Genomic DNA, 23,621 nt, shown 5'->3' on the forward strand with positions numbered 1-23,621 from the left:
TAACAACATGTGTACAGCCTATAAACATTAAGTTATGCAGAGGTTAGTTTTTATCAAAGGGAGACCAGAAATCAGGATGACTCATGTTAATGTAAATAAACAGAAAGCAGAAACTGGAGCGGTCTGCTTGGACATGGCATGGGAATTGGGGTGTTCTGCCTATAACAGGACAGGGCTGAAAAACCGTGGGTCAAGATGTGAATTTCTCAGAAGCTGAAAGAATTTCCCGCATTCGCTGCAGACGTGCGTGTGTGGGAGGAGAATGGCACAAAGCCAGGCAGCTATCTATCACTCTGTATGGGCAGGGCAGCTGCCTTAGATAATGTTTGTGGAGCATCCCATACAATAAAATACAATGTTTGTGTTCTGTGTTTCATTGGCAGATTATCAAAAGTCAAAGTCTAAGTCAAAGGAAAGCATCTTCTCTTACTTATTGACAGTTTGAGGATGAGCCAAAGTTGCTAAACTCAGCAGCAAGTTATCTTAGCTTAGCATAAAGACTGGAACCAGAGGGAATGGCCGACCCGTGTGTCTTGGTCTAGTGTTTTAAGGCTAAAATTTAGTTCAGCAAATGACCTTATGTACAACAACCAAATAACTTATGCATAAATATGAACAATAAGATGTATATTTGTCACCTTGGATCTTCAACAATGACAGACAGGCTCTATTACAGTAATCGATGTCCAGTCTTTATGTTAAGCCTAGATAAGATAAAAGATGTTTATTTCATGCACTATCACAAGAGTGGTATCACTCTTCTCAACTAACCCTCAACAATAAAGCTAACCAACATATTTCCTAAAATGTCTAATTATTTCTTCACGAGAAACAGGAAATACATCAGTGAAAAGGCTTTGAATAAATTAATTGTGGTTATGTTTTTCTCCATAAGACAAAGATAATAAACAGTCACAGCCACAAGGGTTCACTTTTTGTTGTTCATTTTTTATTTTTGTTAAATAGAGCTTTTTTTCAGTTTCTAATGAATTTGTTCACTGGATTGTACGTCCTTGCTCTCTGACACCACTTTGCCGTCCACCAGGGTCTGAGTGACTGTCACCACTTTGGTCTGCACCTTCTTTGTCTCAATGGCATCTTCCAGCCTGGAAAAAAGAGCAAAAGATGAGTCGTTAAAAATTCATTGCTATATACACTGGAGTAACTGCTTTTAAAATTAAGCAGCTGATATAAGTGTGGGGAAAACTATTGTGTATTGATGCAGACAAAATACTTGTCCTTTCTGTGATCAATGTCACTTCATATTTACATGAAGCTAATTTGAATCAAATTTGCAAAACCTGCTCTGCGGACGAAGCTATGATGCCGTTTAGCTGAGACAATGCAGAGAATTGATTGTTCAGCCATTTGAGGTTTACAAGCAGTTTTCACCATTTCTCCCATTTTCGCTCCTCATACTCACATTAAAGGTGGTTCACCGTCCAGCAGCCTCCTGTACTCGGCGATCTCAGCCTCCAGTTTCACCTTGATGTTAAGCAGGATCTCGTACTCTCTTGAGTTATGCTGGATGTCGTCGCGGATCCTTGTCAGCTCCTCCTGCAGCCTCAGGATGACGGCGTTGTACTTCTCCACCTCCATGTTGTAGCGCATCTCGAGGTCACGGAGTGTGGCTTCTAGGGACGCTTTCTGTGAAACACAAATTTGACAATATTGTCAAAGAATCAACATGTGCAGTCCATGGAAAGATACACACAGTCTGGATCCAGAAAAAAGAGCCTTGAAATGAGCAATGGGCCAAGCCCACCTGGAGCCACCATCCAACCTCGCAGGATTTTGTTTCTCTGTTTTTATTTGCTTACTCAGAAATCAGTCAGCCAATGAGAAGACAGCCTCTGGGCATCTTCTAGCAAAGCTGAAGCGCCCCTGTTGGTAGCTTTTTATCATAACAGACAAAATATCATCAACAAATGTTCTGCTACTTTAGTAACAGAAAATTTGAACGTAGCCTACTGTATATTCTGTGGTGCAAAAGCTGCATAACCAGCTTCCACACTATGCAAAACAGTAGACCTGAACAAATGGGTATACTGGGCTCAAATAAAAAGTTGTATCTAAAGTGACACAAAACGATTCTTACCAGACTGAGTGCAGACTGTAGTTCGATGTCCAGTCCCTGATACCTCCTCCTAGTTTCACTCATCACAGTTGTGGCCTCCTTCAGGGCTTCTGTGCTCTGAGACACTTGCACCTGCACCTCTGTGATCTGGACACAGGATGAAACGGGTAAGGAGGTGCTTAGAAAATCAAGCAGGTGGATTGAATGTACTGAGCGAATATGCCCAGGCGAATTACCTGTGTATCATGCCATGCTTTGAGCTCCTCCTGATTCTTCAGCGCTATCTTCTCGTACTTGGCCCTCATCTCCTCCATTATCCTGGCCAGGTCCTGTCCCTTGGGAGCATCAATGTCCACATTGACGCCAACTTGGGTAATCTGGTCGTGCAGTTCAGCAACATCCTGTTAAGAAGGAAATGGTCAGGGAGGGAGTGATTTCCAGAGCAAGGTCAATGGCATTTTCCTGTGTAAGGGTTAAGGAACAAGTCGACTGCAGAGAATCTACTTGTTCAGTTCAAATCCAGTTTGTCAGTCATTCATTCATTCAGCCATGCATGTAGCTCCTGCCTCAATTCACTCACAATCTCATGATGCTTCTTCAGGGTGATCAGCTCTTCCTTCAGGGACTCAATTTCGCTCTCTAGGTGCAAGCGAGACATGTTGGTGTCATCCAGAAGCTTCCTCAGTCTGGCAACATCAGCTTCCACCGTTTGACGCATGACCAGTTCATACTCCATCCTAATGGAACAGAGATAGCGTTACATCTGATGAACTAATGAATCCTTGTTTGAGTTCGTTTTAATTTGCATACAACGTCGAACGCTACTCACTTGACTCTGAAGTCGTCTGAAGCCAGGCGTGCGTTGTCTACAGCGATCGCAAGATGTGCATTTCCCTTGGTCATGTCAAAGATCTGAAAGAAAGAGTCAGGGACTGTGTAATCTACTGTATTTTGGACAGTGGACAGTGAAGTGTAATTATCCCTTTGATGAATTGGGCTGACGAAAGAACAGCCAAGATAACACTGTAAATCATAACAGGATAAAGAAAGTTGTCTTTTTGTCAGAGCTTGACACGGACATGGAGATAAGAATCAGGTTACAGATTATAACTGTTTTGTAATGAGTTAGTCAGAGCCTGCCTGAGCGCAGTAAATTTGTTTTTACAAAGTTTAAGAGATTGGACCTGAAATGGATTTTGACTCAACATTATGTGACATTTCAAGAGCGAAGAAAATAGAAGATTCAGAGGTTGGTCAATAATTCAGACATTTTAATATTGACAGCGTTAGAAAAATATATTTTGTGACCAAACACGAAACGTTATTGACCTTCATCCTATATGGCCATTTCCTGTTTGCAGACACTGTATCTTTCAGTAAACTAGAAAAATGAAGTAGACCCATGTGGTAGTTTTCGTTGTACATTTCTTTTTAGCAATTTTGCATCATGTCCAATTTACCTTTGGTTTTTCATTTAGGAAGTAGACTAAATAAGACAACTCTAGGTACCCCAAAGACTGACAGATTTGTTGACTCACCTTGCCCCTCAGCTCTGCAATGATGGCGTTGTACTTGCCGTAGTCCCTGCCCTCCAGTGGTCCTTTCTTTTCAATAGCCTCTCTGATCTTGATCTCCAGCTTGCCGTTGGCCTTCTCCAGATTCCTGACCGTTTCCAGATAGCTGGCCAGGCGGTCGTTCAGGTGTTGCATGGTGGTCTTCTCATTTGCAATGGCCAAGGTTCCAGAGGTGGCTCCAGAGGAATAGGACTGGTAGTCATAGCCACCGCCGAAGCCGCTGCCAACCCTTGTGCCGTAGGTGGCGGTTGAGATCTTGGTACCATAGCCACCTGCTCCTCCGCTGACGCTGTGGGCGTAGGACCGATCCATTTGAAGAGGTCTGTGCATGGGATTTACTGAATGGATACCAATCATTTGGGCGCTGTGGCGTTTAATCATGGGCTCCATTGCTAATGAAATGTGCTGGTCAGTCAGAGGAGAGGTTCTTCCAGGTACGGCTGAGAGTGGAGGACCGAGGAGGGACCCAGTGTCTTATATATCACCCTGAAAGCAATATAATACTCCCTTCTGCCACTCCTCTCCTATCTAAATTACATTTTTACCTTTAGCCTTCCAACTTAGACTTTGTCCCCCCAACCCACCCTGTTACTCAATCAAGGCAAAAGTGAATGCTGACAATTTCACATTGATGGGTGTATAAAATGATGTATCCATGGTAACTGTTCCATCAAACCAAATTGTTAAAACAACTCAGGATACTTACGTCAGTGGGTCACATTATTCCACTGGTTGACATGATCAGTCAATATAGTATATGTACACAAAATGTACTAAATCCTGATGCTATAAATTCTCAAAATGGTATCACATAAAGGTTCAACTTTTTACATTATCCTGGGTTTTATTTGAAATATTGATCTCTCAGGAGCTCTGATGATTATAGGTAAAGAATTCAGAGAAACCAAATCTCTAGCCCAATACATTAGAATGTTTGTGTCATGACTTGGTATGATTTTAGATGTATTGTACATTGTATAGTGTTGTTGTGTAATTTTGATTTCTTTCTTCTTACCTTCTTTTTTCTACTAAAAGCCTAACTAGGGACAGGAGTTGGAAACTAGCATTAGCTATAATCTCTGTATGCAGTCATATTGACTTGTTTGTAACGAGTGGAGGTGTCACTATGTTAACCTTCATTGTCCCTATCAAATGAACTGAATTGAATTGAATTGAATCCTGTAAGGTTGGATGGTATGTCCAGGTGGGTGGAGCTAAGGTTGGTGGCTGCATTGTTGTGACATCACAAAGTAACAGAAGTCCTGACAGGTCATTTTCAGGCGCGGCTTTTGAATACAGGCTGTGCGTATTTGGATTTCTGTGTTGATACTTTGACAGTACAAATATAGAACCTGGACATGACTTTTAATGAAATGAATATTGAAGTAATGTTTAATACAAACTACAATGCCCTGTGACTGATTATTAATTTAATTCAACTGTAAAATGGAGATGTTGGTGGAGGGGAAATTATAGAAACATAAAACGAAGATATGAGACCTTTTTTTATTTACCTCTTAGAACTAACAGGTGTGGGCCAACGGGCACAGGTAGCTTGAGAAAATCAGGAAGTATCATGTGTAAAACTGTTTTTTGTCTCTTCATGTTGACAATAAGAATGATATAGAATTACAACAACCTTGTCCGTGGGTGTTCAGATCTAAAATACAAATGATTATGCTGGTGGGGAGCATGTTGCTTCAGATACCTGAGATGATAAACACAAATTAACAAGAGATGCAGGAGGAATGGTTAAAGCCTTTTACTGTAGTTGCCAAAACACTGTGGGGTTGTTTTCAATAAGGAAGGACTTTATAACTCTGTTATCTTATCATGGCAACAATCAGTTTATCCTTCATCTCATACAGTCATAAGGTAAACAGTGGAATCACCATGTACAGGTTACAACCTCCACCGGAAGAGTGCGCTCACATGTAAATAGTTTGACCATGTGAATTTAATGTGTGGAGATGTATTCAATTTCCACATTAAATAAAATATGTATAACTATTGGATGTCCACATGAAATATATGCACATAAAAAATACAAAAAAACAAACAAAAACATACGTACGTACATACATACATGTAAGAACTATATATGGAACATTTTCCAGCTGTGAGTTGCGTAAAGGCATATCTTATCTTGTTTAATTTTATCTTATTAAGATACTGGAATTTTTTCATATTTTGACATATTTGTCAAGCTCATGCCATCCATCCATTGTCTTTGCTGCTTATCTGTGCAGGGTGCATTTTGGCTGGAGCCAGTCCCAGCTGACACATGGCGAGGGCGGGGCACACCCTGGACAGGTCACCAGGGCTGACACATAGAGACAAACAACCTCACACTCACATTCACACCTATGGACAATTGCCAGTTAAGCTCATGTGAATGTCTGAAATGTGGGAGGAAGTTGTCACAGTGAGAACATACAAAGTTCACACAGAAAGTCCCCAGGCAACCTAATACTGCACTACCTGGCCATGACGAGCTGGAACGAGCTCATTCCTATCTGTATAAATATGTTATATAGGGTTATGTGTGTATTTTTATGTGGTAGGCAAATGTTAAGAATTGATAAAAATATAAACATATTATTAGTAAGTATGCTTCTTTTTAAACCAGCATATAAATTAAATATGCAACATTAAAAATTCATCATTTATAATTCATTACAGTTTGTGCTGTTGCAGGACTTGTTTTTTCTTGCTGATAGCAAAATATTTTTGAACAGTGACCGAAATATTTAAGAACTACATTTAACATTTATATTAATAATTGTAGTGTACTTGTAGAGGAATGCTTCTAAAGGTGATGATGTTTCATCTGCAGGTTTGATTATGGAGTTCAGTGGCTTGAAGGCTTTATTGATTGGTATTATGAGTGGTAACTACTAGGGCTGACCCAAAAAATTTGAAGCTTCGAAGCTTTGATCGTTGCCATGGTAATCGATCATGAAAGTCCGTGATCGATTTTTTTCCCCCCCTCCTTTTCCCTTTTTGACACCGGTTCTCATCGGCAATTGTTACATTAAAATGAGTAGGCTACTTGGCATCCTGGAAACCTGCCTGATTTTGGAGATATGCAGTGTTTGTTTGCGATTTTATGTCCGCGAAGCTTCGATTACTAAAATATGATAATCGGGTCAGCCCTAGTAACTACTAGAAATACTATCTGCTTGATTCAATTATTAATTCTTCCATCATTCTTATTCATCAAGTTATGAAATGACATATGATTTTCATTTGCAAACAAAACATCATGCTCACACCAATAAAAATTTCCCAAATGGACTTTATTGAAATGTTTTTTGTATCACAGCACAACAGGGCAGACTTTACTGGACAGAAAGAAAACCAAAGGTGATGAAGTATAAAAAAAAACATTTTGTATTTTATTAAGACTCTTTATTCTTTACTTTGAAACTGTCAATGTCTTGAATGAGTTTGTCTCTTAAAAAAAGTGGACAGTTCTCCAATTTGTCAATTCTGAATATCTGCCTGTCAATACACAAACACATAAATAACGTCATGATGAAATAAATAAAAGATGATTGAGTTTTCCTCTGATCCAGTTTTTAAATCAGCCTGTAGAAGAGCTGTAAACCCAGGACTAATTGCAGCGATAATTCAGCGGGAGTTAGTGCTGTTTGACTAAGAGTTCAGGAGAACCCAATGGAAATAAAACTTGGGCCAATTGTTTGTTAGTGTCATGATGCTGGGAATGTGGTTGTTGGGAGACGCCAGGCGACCGCTTCTGCTGCTTAAAGCTGCTTGGTCTCTGTGCTGGAGGAAACCACCTTTCCGTCCACCAGGGTCTGTGTGACAGTCATCACCTTGGTCTTCTTGACTGTTTTCTGCTCTTCCAGAGCGTCCTGGAGCCTGAAGAAGAAAAATCAACAACATTTTAACTATCACATTGTTTCTAATTATACATTTAAAAAAAAAAAAGTATTTCTTTTTTGTGGTTATGCAGCAGAAAGTGAAACTCTACGCACGTGAAGTCTTCGCCGTCCAGCAGCCGTCTGTATGTTGCGATCTCAGCCTCCAGCTTCATCTTCATGTTGAGCAGAGCTTCGTACTCCTGTGTCTGCAGCTGGATGTTGTTACGCAGCTGTGTGAGCTCGGCCTCCAGACCCAGGAGGACGTTGTTGAGAGACTCTATCTCCATGTTGTAACGCATCTCTGTGTCCCTCAGTGTGCCCTCCAGAGATCCTTTCTGTGAGGGGGAGAGGAGAAGACAAGAAAGGGTTAAAATTTTAAAGTTAACCTCAAGGAAGGCTCCATAGTGACGGGTCACCGAAGTGTAAAGCTTGTGTCAACAAAATAAAAGTGAGACTTGAAATGAGAGTGCTGAGTGGGGGGAAATGAAGTGTGTGCTGACAGAGGACTTCTCACCAGGCTCCTCTGTGACTCCAGCTCGATCTCCAGGGTTTGGAACTGTCTGCGCAGGTCGTTCACCTCTGTCTGGGCGCCCTGCAGGGCCTCTGTGCTCTGGCTGACCTGGGTTTGCACTTCTGTTATCTGCAAATAGAAGACGGGTCAAAGTCAACTCGAGACTTTCACTTTTGAGATGAATGCCCACGTTTGTTAATGATTTGATGTCTTGTCACCAATCACTCACCTGAGATTCGTGCCATGCTTTCAGCTCTTCCTGGTTCTTCAGTGCCATCTTCTCGTACTTGGCCCTGATTTCCGCCATGATCTGAGACAGATCCTGTCCCTTGGGAGCGTCAACGTCCACGTGGACTCCTGACTGGGCGATCTGGTTACGCATCTCCATGACTTCCTGAATAGACGAAGAATGCATAGAGAAATTAATAAAAAATGATCATAAATCCTAACTTTTTTTTCACATCTGAAATAGAGCAGATTCTTGTACATTTATAAGGATTGAAATTGTGACCCAACTGTGACTCCCAACTTCTCCCAAGCATAATCCCATGTTATGGTAGGGTAAATATACAGGGGGTAAATCTAAACCTACATCTGGGGCCTCAAACACTTCATTAAATATTTTCCTTCAGTAAACAAATGGCTGTGTTTTGGCTCATGAATTGAAATTACAGTAATTTGAATTCTTTGGTGTCTCCAAATGTGGATGGGAACCATTTTTATGATGAGGTTTCCCACAATATTCACATAGAGATTTTTCAGATTTCTGAACGAACCTCCCCCTTCCCACTCAAGTTTGTTTTCCAGAACGCCTCCCTACTGCTGCCTGGCAGGATGTGTCAGCTGCACTCGTGGCTTGGTGTGTATACACTAACTTAAACACATGATGATGTTTGGATAAAGTATTGAGATGAGCTGATAAGTAAATATTAATTCACATCCTCTAAAGGGTGTGGATGTGGCTTTAAATTATGTCCAGAGGTGTCTTTTGTTTGGGCTTCATGTGCAGCACTAAAAATCATTCAACACTCAAATAGCATGAACACAACCTTTCACTAATCTTTGACTTTAAAGCTCAAGTTAAAGGTCCATAAATCAATTTTGACCATAAGCTTGCGAAGAAGTGATGAGTTCCCACACTGGATCAAACTTTCCCATATGATATTTATGCATTTCTGTTTTTAACCTTTGGTTTTTCCAATATGAAATGGGTGGGGCCATTGTGGAAAATTGTGATGTCATTGTGCACCAGTTAGAAATTAGCACAATTTGAATCACATCTCTTTTCTAATGTGATGCAGCTGTCGGTATAATCTTATAAAGCCACATCAACACAAGCCAAATGAAGCAGATTAGCTTCATAATCTTGATAAAATTATCTAAAGATGTGTTTTCAAGTGTAAACATTGGCTTATTGATTATTCAACTTGAGGATTCAGGGGGTTGACACTTGAGGTTTGAATTTGTATGCTGTCACACTCACATTTTCATGGTTCTTCTTGAGGTGGATGAGCTCCTCCTTCAGGGATTCGATCTCGCTCTCCAGATTCATGCGGCCCATGTTGGTGTCGTCGATGAGTTTCCTCAGACCGACAATATCAGCCTCCACAGACTGGCGGATGGCCAGTTCGGACTCGAATCTAAAAGGCACAGATCAGCGAGGTAAGGGCTTGAAAGCCTGATACAGCGGCTCAAACCCACAAAGACTTTTAGACCTACTCATTACAACATGTTTGTTTATTAACTCAGGGTAAACCTGCTTCTAATTGGTCAATAATCTATGTCTGAGGAGCCAGCTGTGTTTACAACTACAGTATGTTGCATGCAGGCTATGACGCAAAGGTGATGACTAAGGGACCAGTGATCATGTCACAACGTTTTTAACTTGCAACCCATTGAGCAGTAAGACAGGGCGTGTCGGCAGCTGTCTGGCAAAGTATTTTACTGTCTCAGCGGCCTTACTTCACTCTGAAGTCATCGGCTGCCAGGCGAGCGTTGTCGATGTTGAGAACCAGGCGGGCGTTGTCGACGGTGGCATCAAACACCTAGAACAGGTTGATGAAAGACAATGATGATTATGTTATTCACTTTCTAATATTTGAATCATAAATACAAAGCAACATCCAGCTAGCTTAGCCTAGCATGAAGACAGGAAGGTGCTCTGTCCACAAGAAACAAAATCTGCTTACAGAGAAACAACCTGTAATTTGTAAAACAACTATTAATTTTTAACATTTTTACTTTCCTAGCTGATTTAGCTGGCTTTGTAGAGAGATAGGCTTGCTGTTTCCCTTGTGCTAAACTAAGCTAAGATAAACTATGCTTAGGCTACCTAAAACTGTACATTTATTGCACAGGAAGAAAAAGTTAATTGAAAATGTCAAGAAATAGCCAAGAAATTTAGGTATTGCGTCATAATATCTAGAAATAGCCTAGAAATCATGGTCAATTTCATAATGTCGAGAAATATAGCCAAGAAATAATGACTGATTGCGTAGAAATAGCCCAGAAATAACAGTCAATTGCACAGACTTGGTGGAGAAAAATGCTGGCCTTTCCCAAGAAATTCAAAGCATGAAAACCATGTGTAGCTAATCTTTTGCCTTCATGAAAAACATGACATTACTATGAAATTGACCGTTATTTCTAAGCTATTTCCTGACATTGCAATTAATTGTTATTTCTTGCCTATTTCTTGATATGATCAAATAATAACAACCAGTAATTTAAGGGTGGTACATTACTCAACTGGAAAAAGCAGTAAAAGGTTTGGTGTAAGAAAATATGTGTCACTGTCTGGATCTGTAAATATGGCCTGTGACGGAAGACCGGTGGCTGCTGTATTTGCTTTAGCAGTCACTGTGGGGCTGATAAGGCCTAGAATGGATGACAAGGGACATATCCAGGTGACAAAGTCCAGGAGCCAATCAGTGGCTGCCAGGCAGCAATTGTCCTTTCACTGCTCAGGAACAGGATCTATCCTGTCAGCAGCGCAGGGTGGGGGAAGGTAATTTGCATGCGGAAGGTAGTGATGGTGGTTGTGATCACGGCTTTGTGCATACGCGCTTGGTCAGGTGATTGCACATGCGTCTCCTTGTGTTTGCATGGGTAGTTGACTTTGTGTGCTCTACAAGTCTGGGCTGTGCCGTGAGAGTGAGTGTGTTTTTTCAGAGGGGCTATGAGGCGGAGGGCACGCAGGCCAGAAGAAAAATGAGGCCTGTTGACCTCGGGCTGTTTGGATGAACTGCAGCCCTGGGCTTTTTGGCCAAATAAAACCTAATTTTCTCTTATGCAATGTGCAATGAGAGTGATAAAACTGGGAAATGGATGGTAAACTCCTTCTTCTTTTTCTCTGCCTCCCATTTGTGTCAAAGCAGGGTCTGTCGACCTTGATGCTGTTATCTCTCCCACAAGGGAAAACATTGGGAAAAGACATGCTCTATGTGGGCATGCACTCTCTGCTCCAGTGGGAACAGCACTGGAGCCTAACTGGAATGTTCCATTTGGAAGCTGCACTTGACTAAATTGAAAGGAAAAATGTAATTTTCTTTGAATACACTGTTTTCTTTGTGGCATTCAATGGGGCAAAACCCAGAATGAATTATTAACAAATTTTCCTAGTTGTGTAATGTCTGGTTTTTATTTCACTTCTTAAATCTTTTGGCACTAAGTAACAGATTAACGGTAGGCCTATATGTATCAGGTGTTGAAGGTGAGAGTTGAATTTATTGTCTTATTAGATTAATTATTTATGAAATGCAGATCATAAAGTCCTTTGAAGTCTTTCCTTATCAGCATCTATTGTACATATTGTATTGTAAGTCTGTAAGGTAGGTCCATGCCATTGTCCAGCTAACAACACATTATTTGGATTACATGGAACAGAGGAAAAAGGTAGTTAAAGTTGTGATGTATGGGGCTGCCAAGTGACTCGTTAATGTCTGTAAAGTCCCTGGACTGGTGTTTTTGTTTCTCTGTGCTTTCCTGTTTCTTTGACTCCTGAAACTCCAACATTCCTCCTCCATACTGTTTCCGGTCCAGCCCTCCGACCCCCCGACCCACAGAGTATCAGTGGGCACAATGCCAATGACCAGCAGAGACTAAACAAACCCCTGGTGTCAGGAGTCTATATGAACTCAGATTGCAGTACAGAGTGTATTACAGATGACAGAGGAACATCATGGTGCAGTGTAAGAGGTCTTCAAGAAGTGTTGAGTTTCAGTCTTATTGCTCAAACACAGATCCTTTGCATCATTTCCTCTCAAACATTAATCATCTCTTGGCCCTGGGTTTCGTCTTTCAGTTCATTCATTCTCCAACGCTCCCTAATGTTCTCCTGCCAGCGCACCTTACTCCCACCCCTCTGCCCTTAATAAATCAACACATTCACATTCACCAGCCAGCCCCAGGCCCCCCTTCCCCTGCCTACTCACCTTCCTCCTCAGGTCATCCAGGATGGCCTGGTACTTGCTGTAGTCTCTGAAGTCTGGTCCGCTCTTCTCCAGGGCCTCCTTGATCTTTACCTCCAGCTTGTGGTTGGCCGCCTCCAGGGTCCTCACCGTCTCCAGGTAGTTGGCCAGACGGTCATTCAGGTTCTGCATGGCAAACTTCTCATTGCCCATGATGTCGGCACTGTTGCCGCTGGTGGTCACCTGCATGCCCCCGGAGAAGCCCCCTGCTTTCATGGAGCCCATTCCCATTCCCATCCCGCTTCCCAGGCCGCTGCGGTAGGAGGAAGAGATGCTGATGCGGTCGCCGCCGGCCCCGCCATGGATGGAGGGGGCCTTGTAGACAGGAACAGAGGTACGAGAGATTGATATAGCAGGAGCCCTGCTACTGGTGGAGGAGCGCATGGAGTATGTAGTTTGCTTGGAGCTTTTCATTGTTGCTGTAGAGTTTGAGACTCAGTGATAGAGACTGTGAGTACGAGAGAGAGGCACAGGCTGGGCCGGCAGAAGTGGGAGCTCACAGACACAAGGCTGCAGGACAGGGAAGCTGTTAAACTATATAAACCTTGTGGGCCCTCAGGTCCGCCCCTTAGACCACTCCCCTTCATCATGAATCACCTCCCTCTTTTCCACAGGCTGAAACCACAGGGCTGCTCACAGCATGCCTTTGTCCTCCGCAACCTCCAAAGTTGGTCAATTCTGAGCACTTTGTGGGATTCAATAAGTGAGAGATTTACACACTTTTTGTTTGTTATGAATGACACTAAACATCATTTTAACTCCTCATTTTAAAAATCCCCACCAAAGTTATTCAAACCAACTTCTTCAGTTGTTTTTAATTATTTTCAGGCAGCAGTTGAGTTAAGTGGGAGTGAGCCACAACTTGGTTGAGTAACTGTCAGCTTTATTTTAAGGGGATTATTTATAACAATAAAAATAAAAGAAAACTATCCACAATTATAACTTTGATATGGTGGGAACAGATCTATTCCAAATGGATGAGCTAATATTTCTCAGAGTGACACCCAAATTAGTATGTTATCAGCCATTCCACCCCACCCCCACCCGAAGAAACACACAGTGACACATGATGGAGGGATCATCACTTTCAGAGAAATCAAATGAGACGTGTCGGTCGCTGTCAGTTCAGTCAAGTTTACTGGAAGGATTTCATCATTGTTTTAAGTCACTGTGTGTGAGATGACGCAGTGTCACACCTGGAGGGGCGTCGCATCATGTCTGGTTTGTAATCACAGGGAAAAAAATGAATTGCAACATACAACAACGCGATTAATGTCTTCTTTACAGCCACACTTTTACCAAATAACTGTCCTTTTTTGATTTCTACGTCTATTTGTGCAATATGTCAACCAATGCAGGGATAAACGGAAATAAATGCCTTCCTGGAAATACAACAGATGATTTAAAGAGTGATAATATAAAAAGAAAATCTAGATAAGAGATTTGGAGGTGTGAGGCAGTTCCAGATGTTGTACAGCGCAGTATGTTATCTATCCTACATAGCCGGATATGCGCCTGATTGTCCCCCTCCCATAAAGGATATAGCCAAACAAAGGAACAATTCTGCAGTCTCCTTAGTCGATGTCGGAACAATGACTTCTCCACAGGAGCAAACATATCCCAGAAGCCCCCCTGCTGCTTTTTAACACAAGCACATTCCTCACACTGTACCTTTAAAGCTGTGTGTTATTGGCTCATAACAGATAAAGACCCCACATTTTCCTTTCTTTTTCAATTTTCTATTGCTGGTTATTTAAAGTTAAGTAATGTGGCTTGTGTTTGTCTCTGACGTCAAAGCTATAAAAAAAAAACACTTTTCCAAGGTAAAAGTTATTTGGTAATACTCAAGAATGATGGTGAAATCAAAGTTTTCCTTCCCACCCTACCAGCATCATGCTTAATGGTTTTGCATTCGTCTGCACTCATGTTCAGTCTCATCCTCTTCCCTTAGTTTTTTTTGCGCGTGTTTGTTTTTCAGGAAGGAACATGCAGCAGGATATTAAAGTATAAAGAGCTCCTGATGAAATCAAAACAGCTCTTGTACTGTCATTGAGCAGGCAAACAAAGGGGATTCCTGCTAAGCATAGTAATAATGTGGATTCATAAGAGGCTGCTTGAACACAGGACTGACTCGTGTATAAACTTGAGAAAGAGGGAGATATAGGAAAAAATCATACAAAAAGATGTATTTTTGACGCCAAGATAAGTATCAGAGTCTTAATCCTTAAAGTGAGTAATCCTAAATCAAACAGAGCTGGCACTGCTCCCACAGGGTCTTCCAATGGCTGTGGGGTTGTTGTTTTTCTAGTAGTGGTGGTGACGACTGCAGTGTTTTGTCTGGTCCTGATGGCTGCCACGCCTGACAGAGAAAACAAAGATCATGGTACAGAGATGACAGCCCTATAGAGCAAATAATAGGATTCAAGCTTCAGACCACCTGGATATTTAAGATAAATGATGAGGTTATACTGCAGGCTCCAGTGTCAGTGTGTTCAAACATAAAACAATGACATACAACAAAGACATTAATTAATTTTTCAACCAGTCCTCCTGCTTCAACAACCATAGTCTTTTCAACCTATAGCAGTGTCCTGACACAGTCCACCTATTTTCTTTTGTTCCATGTGCAAGAAATGCAGTTAACATCGAACAAATTCTTGACTGCACTTACTGTAATGACTTTTTGAAAAGACTGCGATCACTCCTTCTGTTGACACTTCAAAAATGTATTTTGAATGACCATGATCACTTTCATGATGATTGGGACTGCTCTTAATAAGATCCTAATGTCCAATGCCGAATGTAAGTTCTATTTTTAATAGTCAAAGTTCAGCATCAGGGACCATAAAGCTCTAAACTGAACTACTGTACCAACAGTGGGAAACCATTTGTAGCTGTGGGCAGTCTAATAACCGTCATGGCTTGATTAGGTTTAAGCTGGTTAGATATAATTTCCTCAACATTTTATAGGTTTGGGTTTTGTATGTTGCTATACTTATCAATATAAACACTTAGACCTATGCACAGCATCAGTGCTCAACCCATAAAGCCATTGTGTGTAAAGGTAGGCCTATTTACTTGGATAAATAAATAAGTAGCTCAGAAAACCATTCAGTTCCCCTTAGATCATCATGGTCGTTGTGTTGGGTAAACTTGACATGTTGAGACAAGACAAGGGTGATGTACGGTGTGTTTAATGACATCTTAACCTCTGTGAATTTGTGTTGCAGTCTGGTACAAAATGGTACCGTTAGATACAAATGGTTTCGACTAACTACAGTCACCTTTCAACAGACCTTCTAAATTCTTCCACTGACCCCTGTTTTGTTTCACCATTACTTTAAACTTCACATTTCTGCAATGGTTTTGAAACATAAAAGGCTTCTGAAGACGTCCACACTGAAAGGTTTGATGGGAAACGGTAATCTGTGCTTTGTCATGCAGGAACACCATTCAGGTTCACCTCAAAGCTTCTGGCCTGTTGTCAAGAATTTTTGTCAGTCATCACCCTGATGGTCATCAGCCACCATGAAGAGTTCCCTCCCAGCTAAACGCTAATCTTTGTTCCTACAAGAAGGAGACGCAGGTTCTTCCCGTAAATATCATAAAGTTATCCTCATTACTGTGTGTACAAATAATGTTGAATGCTTGATCATTTTGTCCTGTTTTTCTTGCTTTGAGAAATTGTTTGGATTATCAGCTACTTTCATTTTCTCTTCGTTTTCTGTTGACTTTTATTTACTTTGAACATTTTCTTGGCTGTGAGAACACTCGGTTTTCAGTAAACTACCAGCGACAGCTGGACAAAACCTGCTGCAGGAAGAAAAGTCCTGTTCAGGAAGATGTGGAGATAAAATGGGAGTGAAAAGCAGTTGAAAACTATTTGGAAAGGTGTGTACTTTCTTAATGGTAAATCAATCTGAAACAATACATTTTACTGGTTACAAAGACAACAAAAACTGTTCTACTAAGCATCTAGATTATTTCATAAAGGGAAATACAACTTCCTGAATCGGGAACATAATCAGAATCCGCTTTATTGTTGTTAAACTAGATAAAAGAAAATGCTCTCCTCAATAAAGATAAAAAGTTATAAACTCAAAATATAGAATCTGAAAAAAAAAGAAAGTAGATAAACAGAATATAAAATAGAATAAAAGATTAAACGCTCTCATTTACAAAATGTTTACAGTAGGTTCATGCATGGTGTTGGTGCAGTTTGTGTCTCTAGTTCTTTGTTGTTTTCTGATAAAAACCACAAAATGAGTGGTGGTTTCTTTAGTGTGGTTGGTGCTGGGTATAGGAGGGGCAGAGCTAAGCCTATGTTTACTCCACTCCGCCACCCTTATCAACTTCATGCAATAATGTCATTGACCAGACTGGACCATGAGCCTGGGAAGTCACAGGACAGTCACACCTGCAGACTGACAAATGGTCTGCCAGGACAGACTCTCAGTCTTACCAGCCGTGTGTGTGTGTGTCTATATATTTCATTTATGCAGTCAGCATGAGAGTCACCTGAAAAGCCGCCACTTTGCTGTTGGGACAGATGTCTGTTTGGTGAGGTAACACACTAATTCACAACAGTGTGACTCATCATCATCTGACCATCAGATGAAACTGGTCTTTATTATGGTAAAATAAAATAGAGAGGGCTGTCGGCCGTAAAGAGTTCAGTGAGACTGTAGAGTTCTTGTTCAGTCCGACCGTCTCTGCTCCGTTCTGACCCCTGCGGTCAGAACACCCACAGATAGCACTAAATCAGAGCGGCCATGACAGTCGCTGATGGGGAACTCTGAGAAGAGTCTCTCACAGAGCCGGCCAAGGGATCGTCCAGCATCTGACCTCGGGTCAGCCACTGACTGAGCCCTTGGCGATTTATCACTCATCACCTCATTCAGTAGGAGGACAAACCCCTGTAGACGCTTTCAGTGGAACTCCCACAAAATTTCTGACACAAGGACACTCAGTCACAACTACCTCACCCACTCATTTACTCTACCTCACACATCTAACAGCACTGTGACAGCTCTGAGAGTCTGCTGCTCAGTCCATATAGCTCACAATACCATAGTGAGATTGTAACAGCATGAAGAAGCTCATCATGACTCACTCGGGGTCGGGGGGGTCGAGGGTTGTACAGATGGGAAACACTTTTGCTCAGACAATTCACAGGTGTGTGGAACATTCCCACCAGGTGCCGTGGCTCTGTGCAGACAGTGCTGCTTAATCACTGATCTGATAAAAGACAATGTGGTGTTCAGGAAATGCCTGTGCCAGTGCTACTGTGTGTGTGTGAATGAAATTGACAAGAGCAGACACAATGTGAGAGGGTGTTTTTGTCTTTGCCTGTGAAACCAAAACAGTGTTCTCAGAGTGGGAAGATGATTAAAGGAATGCCTCGATTCCAGGAAGCCGAGGATATCAGACCCCAGGTCTGCAGTAGGCGGATACAGCAGCAGGAGGCCAAGACGAAGCAGAACTTGATGAGCCTTTCTTTTTGTGAAATGAATGTATACTTTGAAACATGAGTTGAGTGTGATGGATTTAATCCTAAAATAGCAGCTACTGTCATCATTGCTGAAAGGCTTTAAGTTCACTGGAGACGAGGAGCAGACAGTCACAAAAGGTGAGGTCAGAGGTCAAGGATCTGGGTGGAGTGAGGTCAGGGTGGAGCACTGGAAAAAGTGACATGGAAGTTGTGTTGCTCACAGCTGAGTCTAAAGTTTTAAAATGGTGAATAGAGGAAGAATAAATACATTGTACTGTTATAATGCAATGCACAACCTTCAAACAAAATCAAAGAATGAAGTTTAGCTCCTCTTGGCATCTGGCCTGAAAAAACTTTTATCAGGAACAATGCTGTGAAAACATATCCCTCACGTATATCACGCCAACTGAAGAGGAAATATAGTTTCTTTTGTTTTCTGCGGCTGAGATACAGTCATAAAACTCTCCTGTGACCTGTCTTCACCTGTGCTCAGCGCAGGAAATAAATGTAGATTTATTTCAAAGAATGTGCTCAGTTATTGTGCAAAGGCAAACTGCAACCTCGCTTGTGTAACATGAGGAGAGATTACAATCATATAAGAAAGTCATGCGTGATTTGATGCATAGTTGTGGTCAAATTTGAGTCAAGTCAGTTTGTCAGCGACCTTCTACACGAGGTCACGACTGATACATTACAACCTTTGTCCTCAATTTTATTGGTGGGATGATATGGTATGTAAATGTAATAGATTACCAATTACTTTGTTAAAAACTGTAATAAGTCATGTTGCTTCATCAAAATAACATAACTTGTTACATTTGAATATTGCTTTTCAGTGGCATTGATTTAGACAGTTGTTGCTCAGTAGAAATTAAAAACACATCAACACACATTACTATCTCACACCTATTATTTTCTTATTTTCTAGTCTACAGATCTGGTTGGTTTGCAGAGAGTGTATAGCAAACTAACTGTGCTGTGATTCTTTGCCCTGTACAGGTAATGCTTCTTGTAAATGGACAGTGAGCTCTCCACATGCGCAAGCTTCGAAAGTGAGTTCCTCTCATCATGTACAATATTCAGTTGATTACATCTATTGACACATATAGTACTATTTTGTCACGAAGTCGAGAGTTGTGAGTCGTTCAGTGTATTTGTAAATCAACTTTGATAAGCTTATGACAGATACTGGGTGGGGTGATGCAGATGTTACTGCATGTTGTACAGATTAAGACTGGGAAAACTGCAGGATGCTGGAAAAGGGAGAGTGGGTGGGTGAATTTATGAGGAACAGGTTAAGAAAAGCAGAGTTATGTTTTCATTGGAATAGTGTATCTGCATAAGGACTTCCAAGGATGCTGCAGTGGGTGTGTCAGTTCTGGAGAAGAGGTTGGAGAGGTCAGTATTTGTATCATATTTGCAAGAATCCAGGGGAGTAGTATTTTAGAAACAGTTCAGGGCAAGTATCTGACACATAGGACTTAAACGGGTTGGGTGACTGGAAGAATACAATGGCTTTGTTTTGGAGTCTCCCAATAATTCAGCTTAGCAAATAATTAACAATACAGTCCAATTCACTTTGCACTGATAGGAACTGGCAGCTGCAGTTTGAACATACTGTGCATATTCTTGGTGCACTGATTTCTTAATACAACTAAACCAAGCAGTAGAGTAGCAGTAGGTTTATTGATTGTGACCTAGAGTAGACCAAAAGGAGTAGGTGTTGCTGTTCACCCTGATCATTTAAGAGCATACTGTTTATTCACTTGGAAGCTGTTTCAAACAGCTGTCAGCATATCTTTATGGCTTATTACTTATCAAAAGGAAGAGGAAGAAGATTTATTTACAGAGAAAATTCCATACAAAAAGCAACTCAATATTGCTTCAAGAGATAGCTACATTTACAAAATAATATCATAAAACGAGCAGACACAAAGTAAGCAGATAAAAGTATACACACACACGAGTATAGACACACTGGATGTATAGTGGCTATAAGGTGTAGCCTACTATAGATAATGCATTTGGATTGTAGCCTATACAGAAAAGTAAAAAAACAACAATCCAAGTGCTTAAAAACAACTGTAAAGAGAAATGTTTTGTGTCTGTTCTATTCTGTCTGTCTGAAGCAATCTGTGCATACAAATTTGGTTTTAAATGATTAAAGGTGGAATATTTTTACCACATCAGTCAACTTTAACTCCCTGTGATAAATCATACATTCTTCAAGGGGCAACCATGGAAGCTAGAGAATCACATGCAGATTATTTCCACACATAATAGTGAATGTGTGGTGTCTGAATCACTTTTCTTTTTCAGTCTCTGACTTTCTTTCTTTCACACACTCAGACATTCTTAGCCGCTGTGTCTCCTCCTCTTCCCCATCACAACCCACATTCCCGCTCTGTAATTGCTCCCAGAATCCCTCCCTCTGACGCAGAGCGCTACCAGGGAGAGAAAGCCAAAAACTGGGTTCTTAGCCCGTTACCATGGCACCAAGAAACAAATTTGCAGGGTTCATTTTGGGAAGGCGCTCTGCTCGGACCGTTATTTTACAACCCCACTGGGCACGCACGACGGGCCTGTGTGGAGGATTCCTGGCAAATCCCTTAGTGGAGTCGACACACCACATTTCACAAGCGCATGCGAGAATGCAACGAAGTAGTCAGGGTCCAGTTTTTTGTGTGTGTGTGTTTTTTCCCCTCACTGTTCCCCTCTGTGTACGAGCTGCATGGCCTGGATGTGTTCAGACACAATGGATTCATTTGAGTGGACAGGCACAGTGTGAAAAAAGTTCCCCGGAGCATTCTCAGTCTCAGTCAAGGATAAAAAGAATGAAAAGACGGGGGAGAGAGCGAATGACCACTGTCTGCGTTCAAAGAATGTCAACACAGGCCAAGTTCGACTCCTGGAAGAATCGGCCATTGATTGAGGCGAGTGTGAGAGGCAAGTGTTCCTGTTCAGAGCACAGGCTTTTAATGTGAGGCCAATTACATGGTGCGTCTCAATGGTGGACAACTTGTGGTTATGTAACGCATGTAAATGTCAACATATCAAAAGCTGAATTCATTCAGTAACAGAATGCACGCTCTCTCAATTAAATACACTTTGCTGCTCTGGCTCTAATTGGTCCCAATACAGTAGCCAGCTCATGGTGGCTGATGTAGCTGACATCACCAAACATTAGCCAGACTATACTGTACGCATAGTCAGCTTCAGTTTGGTTCTTTGCACATTAGCATGTACCACTAGCCTATGGGATGACATAGCAGCATGGTAGCTTAAGCAACCATTTGCACAGCAGGAGTATACATTTAGGTAAAATGGAAGCAAACTAGAAGGTGTTTTATTCTGTTTATTGAGCTAGTGGAGCAGGTTCTCAACTGTAGTAACAAGATTGGACCAATGACAGTGGCTGCACAAACACAGGGATTAGCATTGTAGCACTTCTGGTTCCATTGTCCTCAATGGGTCAATGGGCTTTTTGGACTTTCCGACATAGTCTGTGGAGTCATGACATTTTCAAGTTTCATTCCACTAACACAACATAGGCTACAATATACCAGTAAATACCCCAGTCACAATTTCAGGGTTGCCAACTTGGGTAGGGATGGTCTGTGGGGTGGGCTGTTTGGCTGTTCTTTTTAGCTCCCAAGTGTGCATGGACCCCTGAATTCTCACCGGATGCATGCCATTGGCTGGGTTTGGGCCGAATATAGGATGACTTTGGTTGGGCCTCTGGCTTCGTATTTTTTTGGAACAGGTTTGGGCTGGGTTCAGCCCGAGAATTAATGCTAGTGAGTTGGGCAGCATCAAATCCAGGCTTCAGCACCTGAAGGGTGGGTCAGATTGGATTTAAATTTTCTGGCCCATTGAGAACTCTAGGTTAGATGTGCATAGAGCAGGACCGCATGTCGGTGCTGTGTTGACCCTACGCACCACGCTGCTGTTGTGGGGTTATGGGATGTCAACTTCCGCCCTACTCTGCTGTGATTGGCTTAGGTGGTCACAGGCTTTGGGCTGTGTGCTTCAGCAGCCATCCAATCAACACAGAAATAAGCATCGCACATCAATCAGAGAGTCATTTAAGAGTCTGCACGACGAGTGGCATGAGAGTGTGAGACAGAACGTGGCAAGTTGGTAACCATGCCATTTCTTTCAGCTTAACGACTCTTAAAGAAGTTTTGCTATCAAGTGGCTAATGAGACAACTTGACGATTGGGCGACTAATTTCCTAAGAGTAAAAGCTTTTGTAGAAGATGTGAGAGCTAAATCAAAATCTAAGATAGTGGTGGTGATGTTGAGGTAATGCAAAGGTGGTCTATTTTCTTTATAACCCAACATTAGCTTTTTACCTCAGCTTAAATAGCTTTTTGATTCAACTTCAAAAATATAACTGGCGTATTCATGAAGAATTTCCTGCTGAACAAAAGATGCCTGTATCTTAATCTTTTTTTTCTTGCTTAGCTGAAATGCACAAATTCAAAAGCCAATGTCAATATCCCATGGGCCTTTTACCAAGGGAAACACTAACATCCAGGTTGGCCTACTATGTCTTGTTGGTACTTTGCTAGCATCAGGTTTGTCGCATCAGTTATCGTGAGTCATGTCTGCCTGCAGTGTCCTGGCCCTCCAAATTTAAACTCTACTATGCGCCTTAGTCAGCCAAGATAATCAAGTAATCATAACATCTGCAGCTGCCCCTGGCTACTATTCAACAAAAGTTACATAAACTCTTTAAAAAAATGACCACACATGATAACAGTAGTTGGATAATAGTAAATTCTAATTTGTGGGATAAGAGTTGCAGAAGTCTGTAATATCATCAAGACAGCAATATCTATCTGCAGTAATCGTCATATGTCTAATGCTGAAACTTTTCATTTGTAAGATGTTTGCAAATGGTTACAGGTCCTATTTATTTATTGTTTTTAAATGTCAGACTAAATTAAAAATATCATTGTTGAAGGATTGAAATCATATTAGGGTAGATAGGCCTACACATTATCATGAAAACAGCCAGAAAACCCAGAAGAATAGTTGGTCTATACCCTCATTTTTCCCTTGTTTGCATTGGCTCTGAGAGCCTGTGGGTATATTTGTCCCATCTGTTAACGGCTTTTTGCAAGCTGTGTGTATTTCAGGTACAGTCGCTGACTCATTCCCTCCATGTAATTACCAGCTGCTGCCTCGCAGATTGTACAGTAAGTTAAACGTACAGAGAGGGAGGAGGGCACTTCAGGGAAATCCCTCTGTAAATGGGGTATCCCCAAACCGACGGAACCCTCTATATCCCCTTCCTCTCCGCCCTCAAACATCCACAGTGTCCATATGCAGTTCTGGAAACAATTACATCTTCCTACAGCTTTCCACTCCTTTTCAGTTGGTCTTTCCATGTTTTTTTTTCCTTTTCTTTCCATGCCACGCCACTGCGGCTGTGTGTGGCTCTAATTCATTCCAAATGGCGGGAAAGGCATAGCGCTGTTCTTTGCACACTACAATGGTCTGTGTTGCTTCTATAATTAGCAGTCATACACACTCAAGTGCACGTATGCTCCTTCACACCTAGATGCTTTTACACTCATGCTTTTACAGTTAGAGTTTAAGAGAGG

General features: G+C 41.5%; 2 protein-coding genes across 2 annotated transcripts; both read right to left on the reverse strand.

The window, feature by feature from the left end:
* Positions 1 to 982: 982 nt before the first annotated feature.
* Positions 983 to 4,041, reverse strand: LOC310988959 (keratin, type I cytoskeletal 18-like; the record flags this gene model as incomplete). The annotated part of the gene is made up of 7 exons (XM_083975781.1): positions 983 to 1,106; positions 1,424 to 1,647; positions 2,099 to 2,224; positions 2,314 to 2,478; positions 2,658 to 2,814; positions 2,907 to 2,989; positions 3,616 to 4,041. The coding sequence occupies 7 exons, from the start codon at positions 4,039 to 4,041 to the stop codon at positions 983 to 985; spliced, it is 1,305 nt and encodes a 434-aa protein (XP_083831907.1).
* A 2,896-nt stretch (positions 4,042 to 6,937) lies between these two features.
* LOC310988932 (keratin, type I cytoskeletal 18-like) lies at positions 6,938 to 13,025 on the reverse strand. Its single transcript, XM_083975745.1, has 7 exons — positions 12,483 to 13,025; positions 10,012 to 10,094; positions 9,533 to 9,689; positions 8,279 to 8,443; positions 8,053 to 8,178; positions 7,653 to 7,873; positions 6,938 to 7,536 (listed from the first exon to the last, which is right to left on the reverse strand). Exons 1-7 carry the CDS (start codon positions 12,930 to 12,932, stop codon positions 7,419 to 7,421), a joined length of 1,320 nt encoding a protein of 439 aa, XP_083831871.1. The 5' UTR covers positions 12,933 to 13,025; the 3' UTR covers positions 6,938 to 7,418.
* Between the last annotated feature and the right edge of the window lie 10,596 nt (positions 13,026 to 23,621).

This window comes from Trachurus trachurus (genome assembly GCF_905171665.1).
Source record: "Trachurus trachurus genome assembly, chromosome: 7".
NCBI lineage: Eukaryota > Metazoa > Chordata > Actinopteri > Carangiformes > Carangidae > Trachurus > Trachurus trachurus.